Here is a 12,290-nt window from a genome sequence, read left to right on the forward strand (position 1 = left end):
AAAAGAGTAAGGTATATTCTTGCTGGCATTTTAAATAGTGATTTTCATGCAAATTGGCTTTATTTTTTTTAAGAATCACCTGCTACAAGAGCTAACTGCAAAAGCCTTGGATATTCCCTATCGTATCATCCTCTGTTTGATAGATGTTACTATTTATGTAACAAGTTCTTTTTAAAGGCAATGTTTAAAGAGGGAAACAGAGACTGAAATGCCATACTAAGATACCAAGGACAATTATCTTCCAGGTACTGAAAATAATACACAACATAATCTCATTTTGGTATATCTGATCTCCAAATAATCAGCTTTATTTTTAGGAATGAACTGATTCTTCTTAAAAATGCAAGTCCACCAGCTGCTCTAAACCAGATTACATTATTTAGCACTGAAATTATTTAAATGCATAAGCTTTCCATAAAGCTCTTGAATTGTGAAAACTGACACCCACCTTCCCAAACCCTTTAAGCTGAAGGGAAAACAAAACACACAACCAAGGCTGAAGGCCTCCCTAACAGAATGCAACCATACCTTCATGGGTAGGTTCAGGATCGGGTGTAAGAGAGATGTCATCCAGCTCTCTCAAGCAAAGCCATTCTCCATCCATGGACACTCGGAATTTGCAAAGATAGATGGTCTCCATGGCAGCCTGTGTGATCTTGTCTGTGGTGGGGGTTGGCATATCACTTTGAGGCGACAGAGCAGACATGATGACTCAGCTGGTACAACAATAAAAGGAAAAAAACTAAAAAGGAAAAGCTTTCTGATGAAGAAGGGGGGGGGAATAAAACACCTTGCTAGCTCAGAAAAGATTTGCTCAAGATCTCACCCGCTGTACTAGTTTTAGAGAAAGGCAAAGCAGAGGGCAAGGGGTGGGGGAAGATACCCCTTCTCCGTAGTCTGTTCCTCCGTTTTCTTCTGCAACACACACTCTTTGCTTCAATTTGACTACAAGCTAAATTACCACAGCAAACTGCATCAGAAAAAATAGCTCTTTGCTGGTCCCAAAAAGGCTTTTTTTTAAATCCAAGAATGATAAAATATATAGGAGAAAAGATATCCAGAATTGCTGAAATATACAAGCCCCACTCTCTGTCTCTCCCGCAGATAAGCCAAGGTACAGTGTACTAATAGGATTGGTTGTGCGCAGTAAGCAGGGTGTTGACCAAAATGGCTGACTAATGAACTGAACTGAAAATTCAGACTCATGTGACCAGCTTGCTCTGAGCGTAGGGCAGGCAATTCCCAGGATGCTTTATAAATGCTGCTGCTGATGCAGGAAGAGCAATTAAGCTGATCTTGCTCTCAGCATCCACAATCTCTTTTCAGACTATGCTAGTCAACTGCGATCACAGGCATAATACAATGCATACTTTTCTCCTCTGCCTGTCTCATGGTACAAGCCGACTATAAAGCATGCTCAAGACCAGTGCAAATTGAGAAATGTACATGTTTGGCATACATGAGATTTCTATACAAGTTAAGTACAACTTGGACTATTTAGCAGAGATGTAAGTGCACTCAACTTAAACCTCTTGTTAAGTGTATTTATCTTTTTATTTTACATTCAAGGGACTAATGCAGAGGAAAGAATAGAGAAAAGAGTGTGCAGCTATTAAGCACTCAGCTCTTTTCAGACATAAATGTTTATAACTTAAATACAAACATGATGCACAAGCCAGATGACTATTTGAAATCCTCCACTGGAGTGCTGGTGAGGCTTAGAATGAGCTACCACAGGTTTCTAGAACTGATCATTTAAAGAGTTATAACAGAAGAATTAATGTTAACTGAAATCTTAATCTTATATATAAATCACCAAAGTAATTACTTATCAGTTCTCCTGTGGAATGATTTTAAAGAGATTATGTATGTGTTTTATGAATAAGACCTGGTTAATAATGGTGTAAGAAGGCTACAGTCACCCACTACTAAACTATCACTACAGTATAACCCAGTATGGCTAGGTCACTAATTTATTCATTAAACCACAATTATTATTTTTTAACAGGGTACTTATATGAACAGGGACTCTTTTTTCATTCTTTAGATACGCCCCATCTGCTTTTACTTATGGATACCATCATCACATGATGCCTAGACTGGAATGCATCTTTAAAACTTGGTGCTCTTACACTTATGGCCCAAGAGGGAATCATTAGGTAAATATATAATGATTGAAACATACTCCATATTGAGAAGGATACTAATTAACCAACTGACATCCAATAGATGACAGGAAAGCAGACCAGGCTTTGCAAGTGCCAGTCCTGGCTCCTGTTTAAAAATTTCATGAAGAATTTGCACAAAGGAGTGGATAAATGTATTGCATATTTATCAGATTTTTTTTTTAAGACTACAAACTGTGAACATTTAAAACTACAGGCAAAATTTTAGAAGGACCTGAATGAAAAGCTGGGCCAGTAACAATAAAATCAAATGCATTAAGGACTAACATATGTGGCACATAACGAAAGAACTCAATTTACAAGTAACAGGTAAGGGGTATATGGCAAATGTAAGGAAAATATTTAGGCTGATGGATGAATTGAGAATCCACTAACTTCAAGAACAGAGGATGCCAATAGCTTCAACTGCAATCCACTTGTCAATCCAGAATTTGAGGTGGAGGAGTTGGCAAATACAACTGAAAGCAATCAGTGCAGATACAGGACATATTCAAGAATGACTCTGGATGTGGATGCTCATGACAATCAAGCCTTAAGAGAGATAAGCCTTGAGAACTTAGAGAAAGACATCTGAAATATTTCTAGAAGACAAAAGAAGAATAGCGATCCTTCACCATTGCTGTGTAAAAATAAAGAAGAGTGTTCAGATTTACAACAATCCCCACACATGTACTAGCAGACTGCCAGGCTTACAGCTGGCTATAACACATTAAGAAACATTTGTTGGAACCAGTGCTTTTACAGGGGCATGTATGTGCAGCTATGTAATTATTCTGCTTCCCCTGTGAGACTGCAGCCTGCTGTCTCTGGGTAACATCTGTGGGAAGTGTGTGCAGGACTGGGGCCAGGGGTGGGTGACTCAGCAGTTCCTAGGGTCATCTGCCCAGCTCTAGGCCGTTAGAGAAACGCTGTTTGTCTCTCAGTCCCGTAGAAGCCCAGCAGAGAAGAGGAAAAGCCCATCTGCTTCCCCTTCAGTGCTGCTCAGGGTGGGAGACCGAGTGTGTGCTGTTGGCTCCTTCTGATACTACCTGCCTGTTTCTGCTTCCCCTGTGAGACTGTAGCCTGCTGCCTCTGGGTAACACCTGTGGGAAGTGTGTGCAGGACTGGGGCCAGGGGTGGGTGACTCCCTTGCCAGGATCCCTGTTCAAGTTTCTGACCATACTGAATGTGTAACTAAGTTTGGGGACCAGGGATAGATTGGGACTTCTGTTGGTATATCGATCACCCCGCTGCCCAATGGAATCCCTAACTGAGCTGACGGATTTGGTCTTGGGCTTGGCATTGGAGTCTCACGACCACGTCCCACCTCCTCAGGGGCAGGGGGCTCATTAGGATGGTCTGCCCAAAAGGGTTATTGGATCCAGTAGGATTCCAAGAAACCTTGGAGGGATTTAGCGCTGGCTCTGCTGGTGACCCTGTTGACACTCTGGTGAAGAATTGGAATAATCAACTCACCAGGGCAGTGGACACAATCGCGCCTAAATGTCCTCTCCGCCATGCTTCGAAACTGGCCCCTTGGTATACAGAAGAATTACGGGGGCTGAAGCAGTGAGGTAGATGACTAGAACACAAGTGGAGAAAGACTCAACTCAGATCTGACAGATTACTACATAGAGCACATTTGAAGATCTATGCTCAGGCAATATGTGAAGCAAAGAAGCGATTCTTTCCCTCCCATATCGCGTCCACAAGTTCACGTCCAGCCGAGTTGTTCAGGGTTATGAAGGGGCTAATGTGCACCCCTTCCCCCTTGAATCAGTACCTAGAACCAACAATTACTTGCTGTGGCGTTTTAAATTAGCTTTTTGTGGACAAGATCTCTCGTATTCGGGCCAACTTAAGATTCAAGCTCCACAATTGTTAGTCTGATACTGAGGTGTCCAGCAGCAACTCTTATGTGATGATCCTGGATCAGTTTCGGTTTATGACTCCTGAGGATGTGGACAAGTTGCTCAGAATGGTGCAGCCTATCACCTGTCAGGAGGACAGGTTGACCCTTGTTCAACCTGGCTTATACTATCTGGCAGGGAGGCTGTTGTAAAGGGCCTAGTATAGATTATAAATGTTTCTCTGAAGGAGGGCAGGATGCCTCCTTGTCTTAAGGAGGCAATCATTAGACCGCTTCTGAAGAAGCCCGCCTTGGATCCCTCAGAGTTAAGCAGCTACAGGCCTGTCTCCAACCTTCCATGGCTTGGCAAGGTGATTGAGAAGGTGGTGGCCTCCCAGTTGGATCGATGTTTTTGAACAAATCAGCATCTCTAAGCACTGGCCCCACTCAGAATCATTGCAAAGATAACTCTATACAGTACGTATAAAACTGCTTGGGCCTCACTCACCAACATGAAACTCCTAGACCAAACCACACAAGATAGAAACATGCATCTTTCACAGGTAGGTTCCAGACCTTGCCCAGACTACCAGAAAAATAAAAAATCTCAGGAAAAAATGATTAATTTGCCAGAAAATGCAAAAAACCTCCCCATATGAATGACACCTTCTGACCAACTTTGGTAGTTTTCTCAGGTACTTTTCAAGACAGAAAGCTAGACTTATGAAGCAATGAACAAGCTATAATTTTTCAGTTCACTGCATTCCAAACCATGTCAGCTTTCCACAAAACTTGCTTAAGAAATAAAAAAAAATGAAAAAGCATAAGTGCTGCCGGTATACAAACATTTTTTCTAAACACAAACCTTTCTGGACATCAACTAGCAATGAGTGAAGAGAGAGTGCATGGTCATTTTGTGGTACAGCAAGAAAGCTTGCAAACTGCAAGACCAGTTTACGAGTACGTTATAAAGCATTTGGACACTGAAACAGATAATCCATCTTATGGTCTTGTTCATTTTGAAGAAAAAGGGTGGACAACATCTTTTAGCTTCCTGGTCTCTTCCCTTTCACATGTCCCTGGGTCATGTAAGCATGCGCACAGAGAAGTTCAGCAAGCCCCACTCTACACAGAATCATACCACAGACAGGATTGGTTCAGACAACTGAATAAACCATAGATCAGGCTCAATTGCTGAGCCATTACAACATCACATCAATATGACCATTTGGTCAAGGCATTTTTCCATGGTTTATCTGAACCTGGAGCTGTACTTTAACCATGGTTTACAAACTACAGATAAGCCATCACTTGAAACTGAAGATCAGTCTTGATTCAAATACTGCTTTAATAATGATCTGTAAATCATAGTTAAAGTGCAGCTCCAGCTTTGGACAAGCCATAGAGCTGTTTAACAAGCCAGGATTAACAAACCAGTAATAAGAGGAAGGAATGTTTGGGCTGAAATTGTGTTCATAGCCGAATACATAAGCCATGGTTTAACCCAGTAGTCTGAATCCACGCACAGTGTTCCTAAGCCACACAGAATACATTTGATCACAAAAATAGTCACAGCAGTCTGAATATAGTTGACATACCGTAGGTTGTTCACACTTGAGGAAGCTCTATTTTCTTAAAATAGGCTCAGTGAAGGTGTGAAACTTATATGGGATCCCCTGCAAGTAAAACAATCTTAAAATGCAAGTTCTTCAAGACTAAATAATTTGTATTACAAATTTTCTATGCTAATTCTCTTTAGAACGGAAATTCCAAACAGAATACTAAAACTTGATTTATTTTATATTTATACTCACATTTCAGCTAAAATTGGCTCTCAAATCAGCTAACAATTAAAATCCGTAGAATAATGCAATATAATCAGGGCTATATGGGGGTGGGGGGGTGTCTCTACTACCGAGGCTTTTGGCAACACTCCAGTTGAAGGCTCTGTCCTCCAAATATAAGGCGCAGAAGGAACTACAAACAGATTCAATGGATGGTTGGTGATAAAGAAAGTTACAAAAGTAGTTTTGATCTGATATTTAAATATTTTATCTCATATTTTATCCATACAGAACCTAGACCTGAATATGAATAAGAAATAAAAGCGATTGGACTTACTGACATCTAGACTAATGCCACAGTGCAAAAATATTTCCCACTGCATGGTAGGAAGCTTTTTCAGTGACATCCCCCCCACAATTCTCTGTGCCTCCCCAAAAGGAGTCACATGAGGATTGGGGCATTGGTTTGGATGTCTGCCACTAACAAATACTTCCTTTGATCATCCCAGAACACAGAATTCTAGGAATTCACTCAAGTTATTGAAAGCACTTTTTCACTCAAGATATTGAGAGCACTTGCCATATTGGATTTAGTGGTCTTCTGTCATGGAACAATAGATAGCTTTCTCAGCTTCCTAAATTTTTTGGGTTTTAATCTCTGCTTTATTTTTAAATTGGTTTTTTTGTATATGTTTTAACTGGTTTTATGCTATTGTAAACCACCCAGAGACGAAACTTTGGGGCACTGTACAAATTTGATAAATAAATAAAATAAAATAAAGATCATGTTCAGTCAAAAATGTAATGTATGGACACTGATTGTAGTTTATAAATGTTGCTTTGTGTTTTATGAAGATATAAGTTCGTAATAGTAATAGCAAGATTGTAAATCTTACTATTGTAAGATTTACAAGGGAAAAGGACACAGCTAAACAACATTAAATTAAATACTTTAAAAAGTAAAGATATTTTACTGTATATGGAACATAGGAAGCTGCCTTATAGCAAGTCAGACCATTGGTTCATCTAGCTTCATATTGTCTACATAGACTAGCAGCGGCTTCTCCAAAGTTTCAGGCAGGAGTCTCTCTCAACCCTACCTGGAAATGCCAAGGAGTAAGCTTGGGACTTTCTGCATGCCAGCAAGTACTCTACCACTGAGCTACAGTCCCATCCCCTAAGGGGAATGTCTTGCAGCAGACAGGGCACACATAGTCACTCATCCAAATGCAAACCAGGGCAGACCCTGCTTAGCAAAAGAAACAATTCATGCTCATTACCACAACTCCAACTCTATGGTTGATCATAATCCCAAAAATTGACATTAGAAAAATAAGCAATATGCATATTTCTACAGCTTTGTTTGTTGATATTATTTCTTTTGATCATCTATAGCATGTACATTTTGTCATCAATGTTATTCTCCAGATTTGAGAACACCAGTCCAACATAGGGGAGTAGGCAGGACATTTCCCAGAGTTATACAGATCCTAGCTGCAGTTAGCAAACTTGTTATCAATTCAAAATCTTCCTCCTAAGCTAATTTTACAAATATCCAAGCATCATCATTTTGAATTATAGCTAACAATATCTTAATATTTTATCCAAAATGTTTTTCCAAAAGTCTAATTTTCAGATATGACCAAACCATATGCACCATTCCTTCAACAGGAGCTCAACATCTCTAGGAGAGATCTCCTTGACAATTATAAAACCTCTTTCAATGTGAGGTACCACCTAGATTACAATTTATAACAACTTTCTGTACCTTTGATGTATCTATTAAATCATGCAGACCACACAGATCGATAAAAACAATATTGTATACAGCAACAATAAAGAAATGGAAAGGGAAAAAAACCTAGAAAGACTGAATATTTGAAGCAACTATGAGAAATTACTTTTCTATTTTATTTTCACACGTATATACTGCTTTTCCTCCAAGGAGCCCAAAGCTGTAATACATAGTTATGTTTACTCTGTGAGGTAGGTTAGGCTGAGCTAGTGAAAATGACAACATAGTTAAAGTCAGGAAAGACCACAGTGGTATTTTGGAACATGGAAAACTGTTCGTGGATTATTTAAAATATATTTGAAAGATTAAAGGGTCAGGGATTGAATGATGAAGTTAGTCTGATAATTATCAAATGTCTAGGGGAAAACTAAAGGTATTGTGTTATAGCAAACACAGAGCTTTTTGTATTTCTCATAGGAATGGATTACCTTTTATACGAGTAGGAAAAATATTTTATATGAGTAGGTTTTATATGAGTAGGAAAAAGGGATAAATGGTTTTATCCATTGGAGTAACCAGATATGGGATTAGAATGAAACTCAGGGGTTAAGATATAGATAGATAGATAAGGCAGATTTCATCAAATTATATCTGTGTTTGAGTACATATACATATTTATTGCAGTAAGTGCATACTGTATTACCAAATATAAATTACATATATAACACTATCCACAAATGTTGCCTTTAAAGCTTTATAAATGTGGATTAATAGGACAACATTCATACTAGTTAGTCATGATTAAGTACTACTGAAATAAATGAGAAGTCAGTGCTGGTTATCTAAAGTTTCATTAATTTCAATGGGACTTGGTAATAACTAACTTAGTCTGGATATTGCTTAGTATACCAAGGCCAATTTAAGATTCTGGAATATAAAATTGTTTTCTTTTGCACAACGGTAATTTTATTCTGTGTTTGTAACAACAACCTCCAGTTTGAAAATGTTTTGGAGTTGGGAGATATTTATCAATACTTCAGCAATGAAAATGTCCTGATGTTTACACTATTTCCTAGTGAAAATACAATTGAAAAGGAGTCAATTTCAGGAATAATTCCTTTTGCAGAATGGCAAACCCCGTTTCCCCAAACAGAATTCTCCAGCTATCTGGTAACTTGCAGCTCAGTGGCTTCCCATCTTATGTGCTCAAAATCTCAAGTCAGCACTCCAGAAACAGGAAAATGAGAACACATTGGGATTCCTTTAATTTGCTTTTTAAAAAAGATCTGAGCCTTTCAAAAGGTAAACTACTGCCATGTTTAAGACACTTGCTTTGCAAGTCTAAAAGCTAGGAGTTTCTTTTTTTCTGAGGTTTCTGACAAAAGTCAGTGAGTCTTATAGAAGTCCTTCAGTCACCATGTTGTGACCACTAATAATAATATTATTATTTAGTACTACTACTAGTAGTAGTATACTGTATGTAATATAATAATCTATATAATTAATTCTCTTGGGACCATGCATGCCCAGGATTTGGCAGCAGAACTCTAGCAACATGCTGTGAGAGTTCAAGACTGAGGGAAATGTCAGTTGGGGGTTGGAGGAGCCCGGAGGAGGAGGCCGAGGGGGTGCTGCTCCAGCGGCTGGCGAGGGGCGGCGAGAGGAGAAGAGGTGATGGCCGCCGAGAGGAGCCCGGCTGGGCGGGCAGTGGTGGGCTCCCGAAAATAGCCGGGCGCAGGCTGGTGCAACTGGGGCTGGGAGGGGGGAGAACGGTGGAGGAGGAGGCGGGCCCTGGCAAAGGAGGCGGCCAGCGGGCGGAAATGACTGGGAATAGATTGGGGCAGAAGGGAAGGGGGGAAGTGGCGAGGTGAGACTAGCAGCGCAGATGCTGTGTGCCGGTTAAGCTAGTAATTACTAATTATCTATAATAAGTGAAACTACATACACTTCCAACAGCAGCTTCTTAGAATATGGAGGGCTTTTCCCCTCAAGACCACAAAGCCATAAAAAGACCACAATCCTAAAAAGTATTATTTCCCGAATACTTTTAGATTGTATATCACTTTGGGACAGGTCTAGATTTTGCAAGACCCAGTTCAGCACTCCAACAACTGAGCAATAAGGCTGCAATCCTATGTACACCTATCTGAAAGTAAGTCCCTTAACTCTGTGGGTCTTGCTGCCAGGTAAGCATGTATCCTCCTTGAACCAGTATGATTCTATATGTTCTTTATTCAGTCATTGACCAGAAAAAACAAACATCAAAATATCTTTTTTAAAAATGCCATCAAACATAACAAATTATATCCAATTACAGAGAGGATAAGAGGCTGTAGCAGATATCGTAACTAGCCTAATCCTATAAGCAGTCAGAAGAAATTTGGCCACATTGTATGTAACCTCAGCATCTCAATCCGACTGTAAATAACTAATACGGAATTCATCTGAACAGCCAGAACAATTATTATTATTATTATTATTAATCATATATTATTTTATTTATCATATTTTTATACCACCTGATATATACATCTCTAGGCAGTGTACAAAATTTAAAAATATAGAAGTCACAGATTAAAATCCACAAAAAACATTATTTTTAAAATATGGAGCAATAAGAGGAACCCAAAAATCATTATAAAGTTTACAATATAGTAATATATATATACTAGCTGATCCAGCACAGAGTATCTGAGCTCCTAGTTCTCCCTGTCTCTCCTCCCCATCTTCATTCTGCCCTCCCTTTAGCCCCAGTCCGTTCTCCACCCCCCCTTCAACTCCAGTCTGTTCTGCCCCTCCCAGTCCGCTTTCCCTCCCCGCTTGTTGGTGGAGCTTTCCCTTGCCGGCTGGCCTGGCGGGTGCTTTCCCTCCCCACCCACCGCCAGGGCTTTCCCTCGCTGGCCAGCCAGTGCCATTTTCTCCCCCATCCCTATCCAGACAGCTGCTCGCAAATTATTGTGAGAGCTGCCACACATGGGATTAGCAACAGGTACACCTTGGAGAGATATCTTCTATATATTTAATTCTCTAAAGTATACCTGTGGCTAGTCCCATGTATGGCAGCTCTCGCGAGAGTTCAGAGAGCTGCTGAATAGGCTAGCCACAGGACAGGTGGGAGAGGGAAAAATGGCAGTGACAACAGCGGCCAAAGAAAACTGTGGCGGGTAGCCAGCCAGCCACAAGACAAGCAGGAGGACAAATGGCAGCAGGGAGAGAAAACAACGACAACAGGGGAAACGGCGGGGGGAGGCAGTGGCGGAGCAGGCAACTAGAGGCTCAGATGCTCTGCACCCAGCCCATCTAGTATAAAGATAATACACTAAGGTTGTATGTGGCAAGCTCCACCCACACAGTGCTTTACCAATTGGAGGTAACAGAGCAGAAGCACCATGGTGATTGGGCAATGGGGATTCCATATGCAGATAGGGAAGAGGAGCGGGGAGGGGGAGAGTGGGCGGGTGGCGGGGAGCGACTGACACTGAACAATAAAGCAAGGGCTCTGACGGGGGGGCAAGGAGAGCAACTAAGTCCTAGTGCAGAGATGTTCTGTACAGGTTCAGCTAGTATGAGTAATTAGTCTTTTTCATAATGACCCCCACCACACTGAGATTATCAGGAGAGGTTAGTCTGCAGTTGCCAGCACCTTGCCTGGTGGCTACTCAAGAATGGGCCTTCTCCCTTGCTGCCCCAAGGCTCTGGAATGTGCTCCCTGCCAAAATAAGAGCCTCCCCATCTCTGGCAACTTTAAAAAAGGCAGTCAGGACACATCTGTTCACCCAGGCTTTTAACTGGATATATACTGTTTTTAACAGTTTTTAACATTCTTTTAAATTTTAAATTATTGTCGTCTTAGCCTTTTTATTTTGTTGTAATTTGTATTTTATTGTGAGTCGCACAGAGATATAAGTTTTGGGTTGGATATAAATATGTCAAGTAAATAAATAAATGACTAAACCACTTTATCATGACATGGACAAAGATACTCTGAATAAGGGACTTTTTTGTACCTGCCCTCCAATACCACAGAAGGGAGTGCACTGAAGCGAGCTAAAGAGAATATTCTCTGATATTTATATCTACAAGCAAATTTAAATATCTGGCAGGCAAAACCTCAAATAATTGCAGACCATAAGTAGATCTATCAGACAAATGAATATGTTCTTTTTGATAAGCCACATCCAGTATTCTCCGCTTAAGAGCAAGCTTAGCTTGCTCGTAGCCCCAATCTAGCAACAGGACAGGAGAAAAACCAAAACGACAGACAGAGGATCTCCAACAATACTGGAAGCTATCTGATAATAACAGAGGGATTAAGCCTTTAGGAAAGAAGAAGTCTAAACCAAAAACTGCAGATTTAGATGCAAGATCTAACTTCCACCCTGTGCATACCTGACTCCAAACGTATAACAGCAGCATTAGATACACACCAGAACAAACCTGGAACAAACTTCTCAAACATTTTGACTGAATAACTTTGAGAGATGCCAAGTCCTGATGATGGGAGTAGGGTCTTAATTCCATAGAGCAACTGAGCAAGAGCCTTAGTTTCATATAGTCTAACTGCAGCAGGGATACATTTAGATCTATAAAAAGCCAAGATGGCCGAGGAACATCTTCCTTTGAACTAGTATAATATGGATACTGATGTCAGTTTTCTGACAGGTAAGAAAATTTATAGATATAGATATATAATTTTTAGCTTAATATTTTTATTGTCATTTTATTGTATGGTTTTTTAAAACTTTTGTAAACCGCCT

General features: G+C 40.2%; 1 protein-coding gene across 12 annotated transcripts in view; it reads right to left on the reverse strand.

Moving 5' to 3' along the window:
- Positions 1–12,290, reverse strand: part of RUFY3 (RUN and FYVE domain containing 3) — a 93,456-nt gene that overhangs the window by 78,089 nt on the left and 3,077 nt on the right. For 2 of the 12 annotated variants that reach the window (XM_053252168.1, XM_053252167.1), the window contains exon 1: positions 529–1,187. The exons of 6 other annotated variants lie outside the window; for them this stretch is intronic. In XM_053252168.1, coding sequence (XP_053108143.1) covers positions 529–706 — 178 coding nt within the window. In that variant the 5' untranslated portion in view covers positions 707–1,187. Of the gene's footprint in view, positions 1–528; positions 1,189–12,290 lie in introns of those variants that run through there. 4 more of the 12 variants (XM_053252166.1, XM_053252169.1, XM_053252171.1 and 1 more) reach the window with 4 other exon arrangements.

The sequence above is a fragment of the Hemicordylus capensis genome, chromosome 5, assembly GCF_027244095.1.
Source record: "Hemicordylus capensis ecotype Gifberg chromosome 5, rHemCap1.1.pri, whole genome shotgun sequence".
NCBI lineage: Eukaryota > Metazoa > Chordata > Lepidosauria > Squamata > Cordylidae > Hemicordylus > Hemicordylus capensis.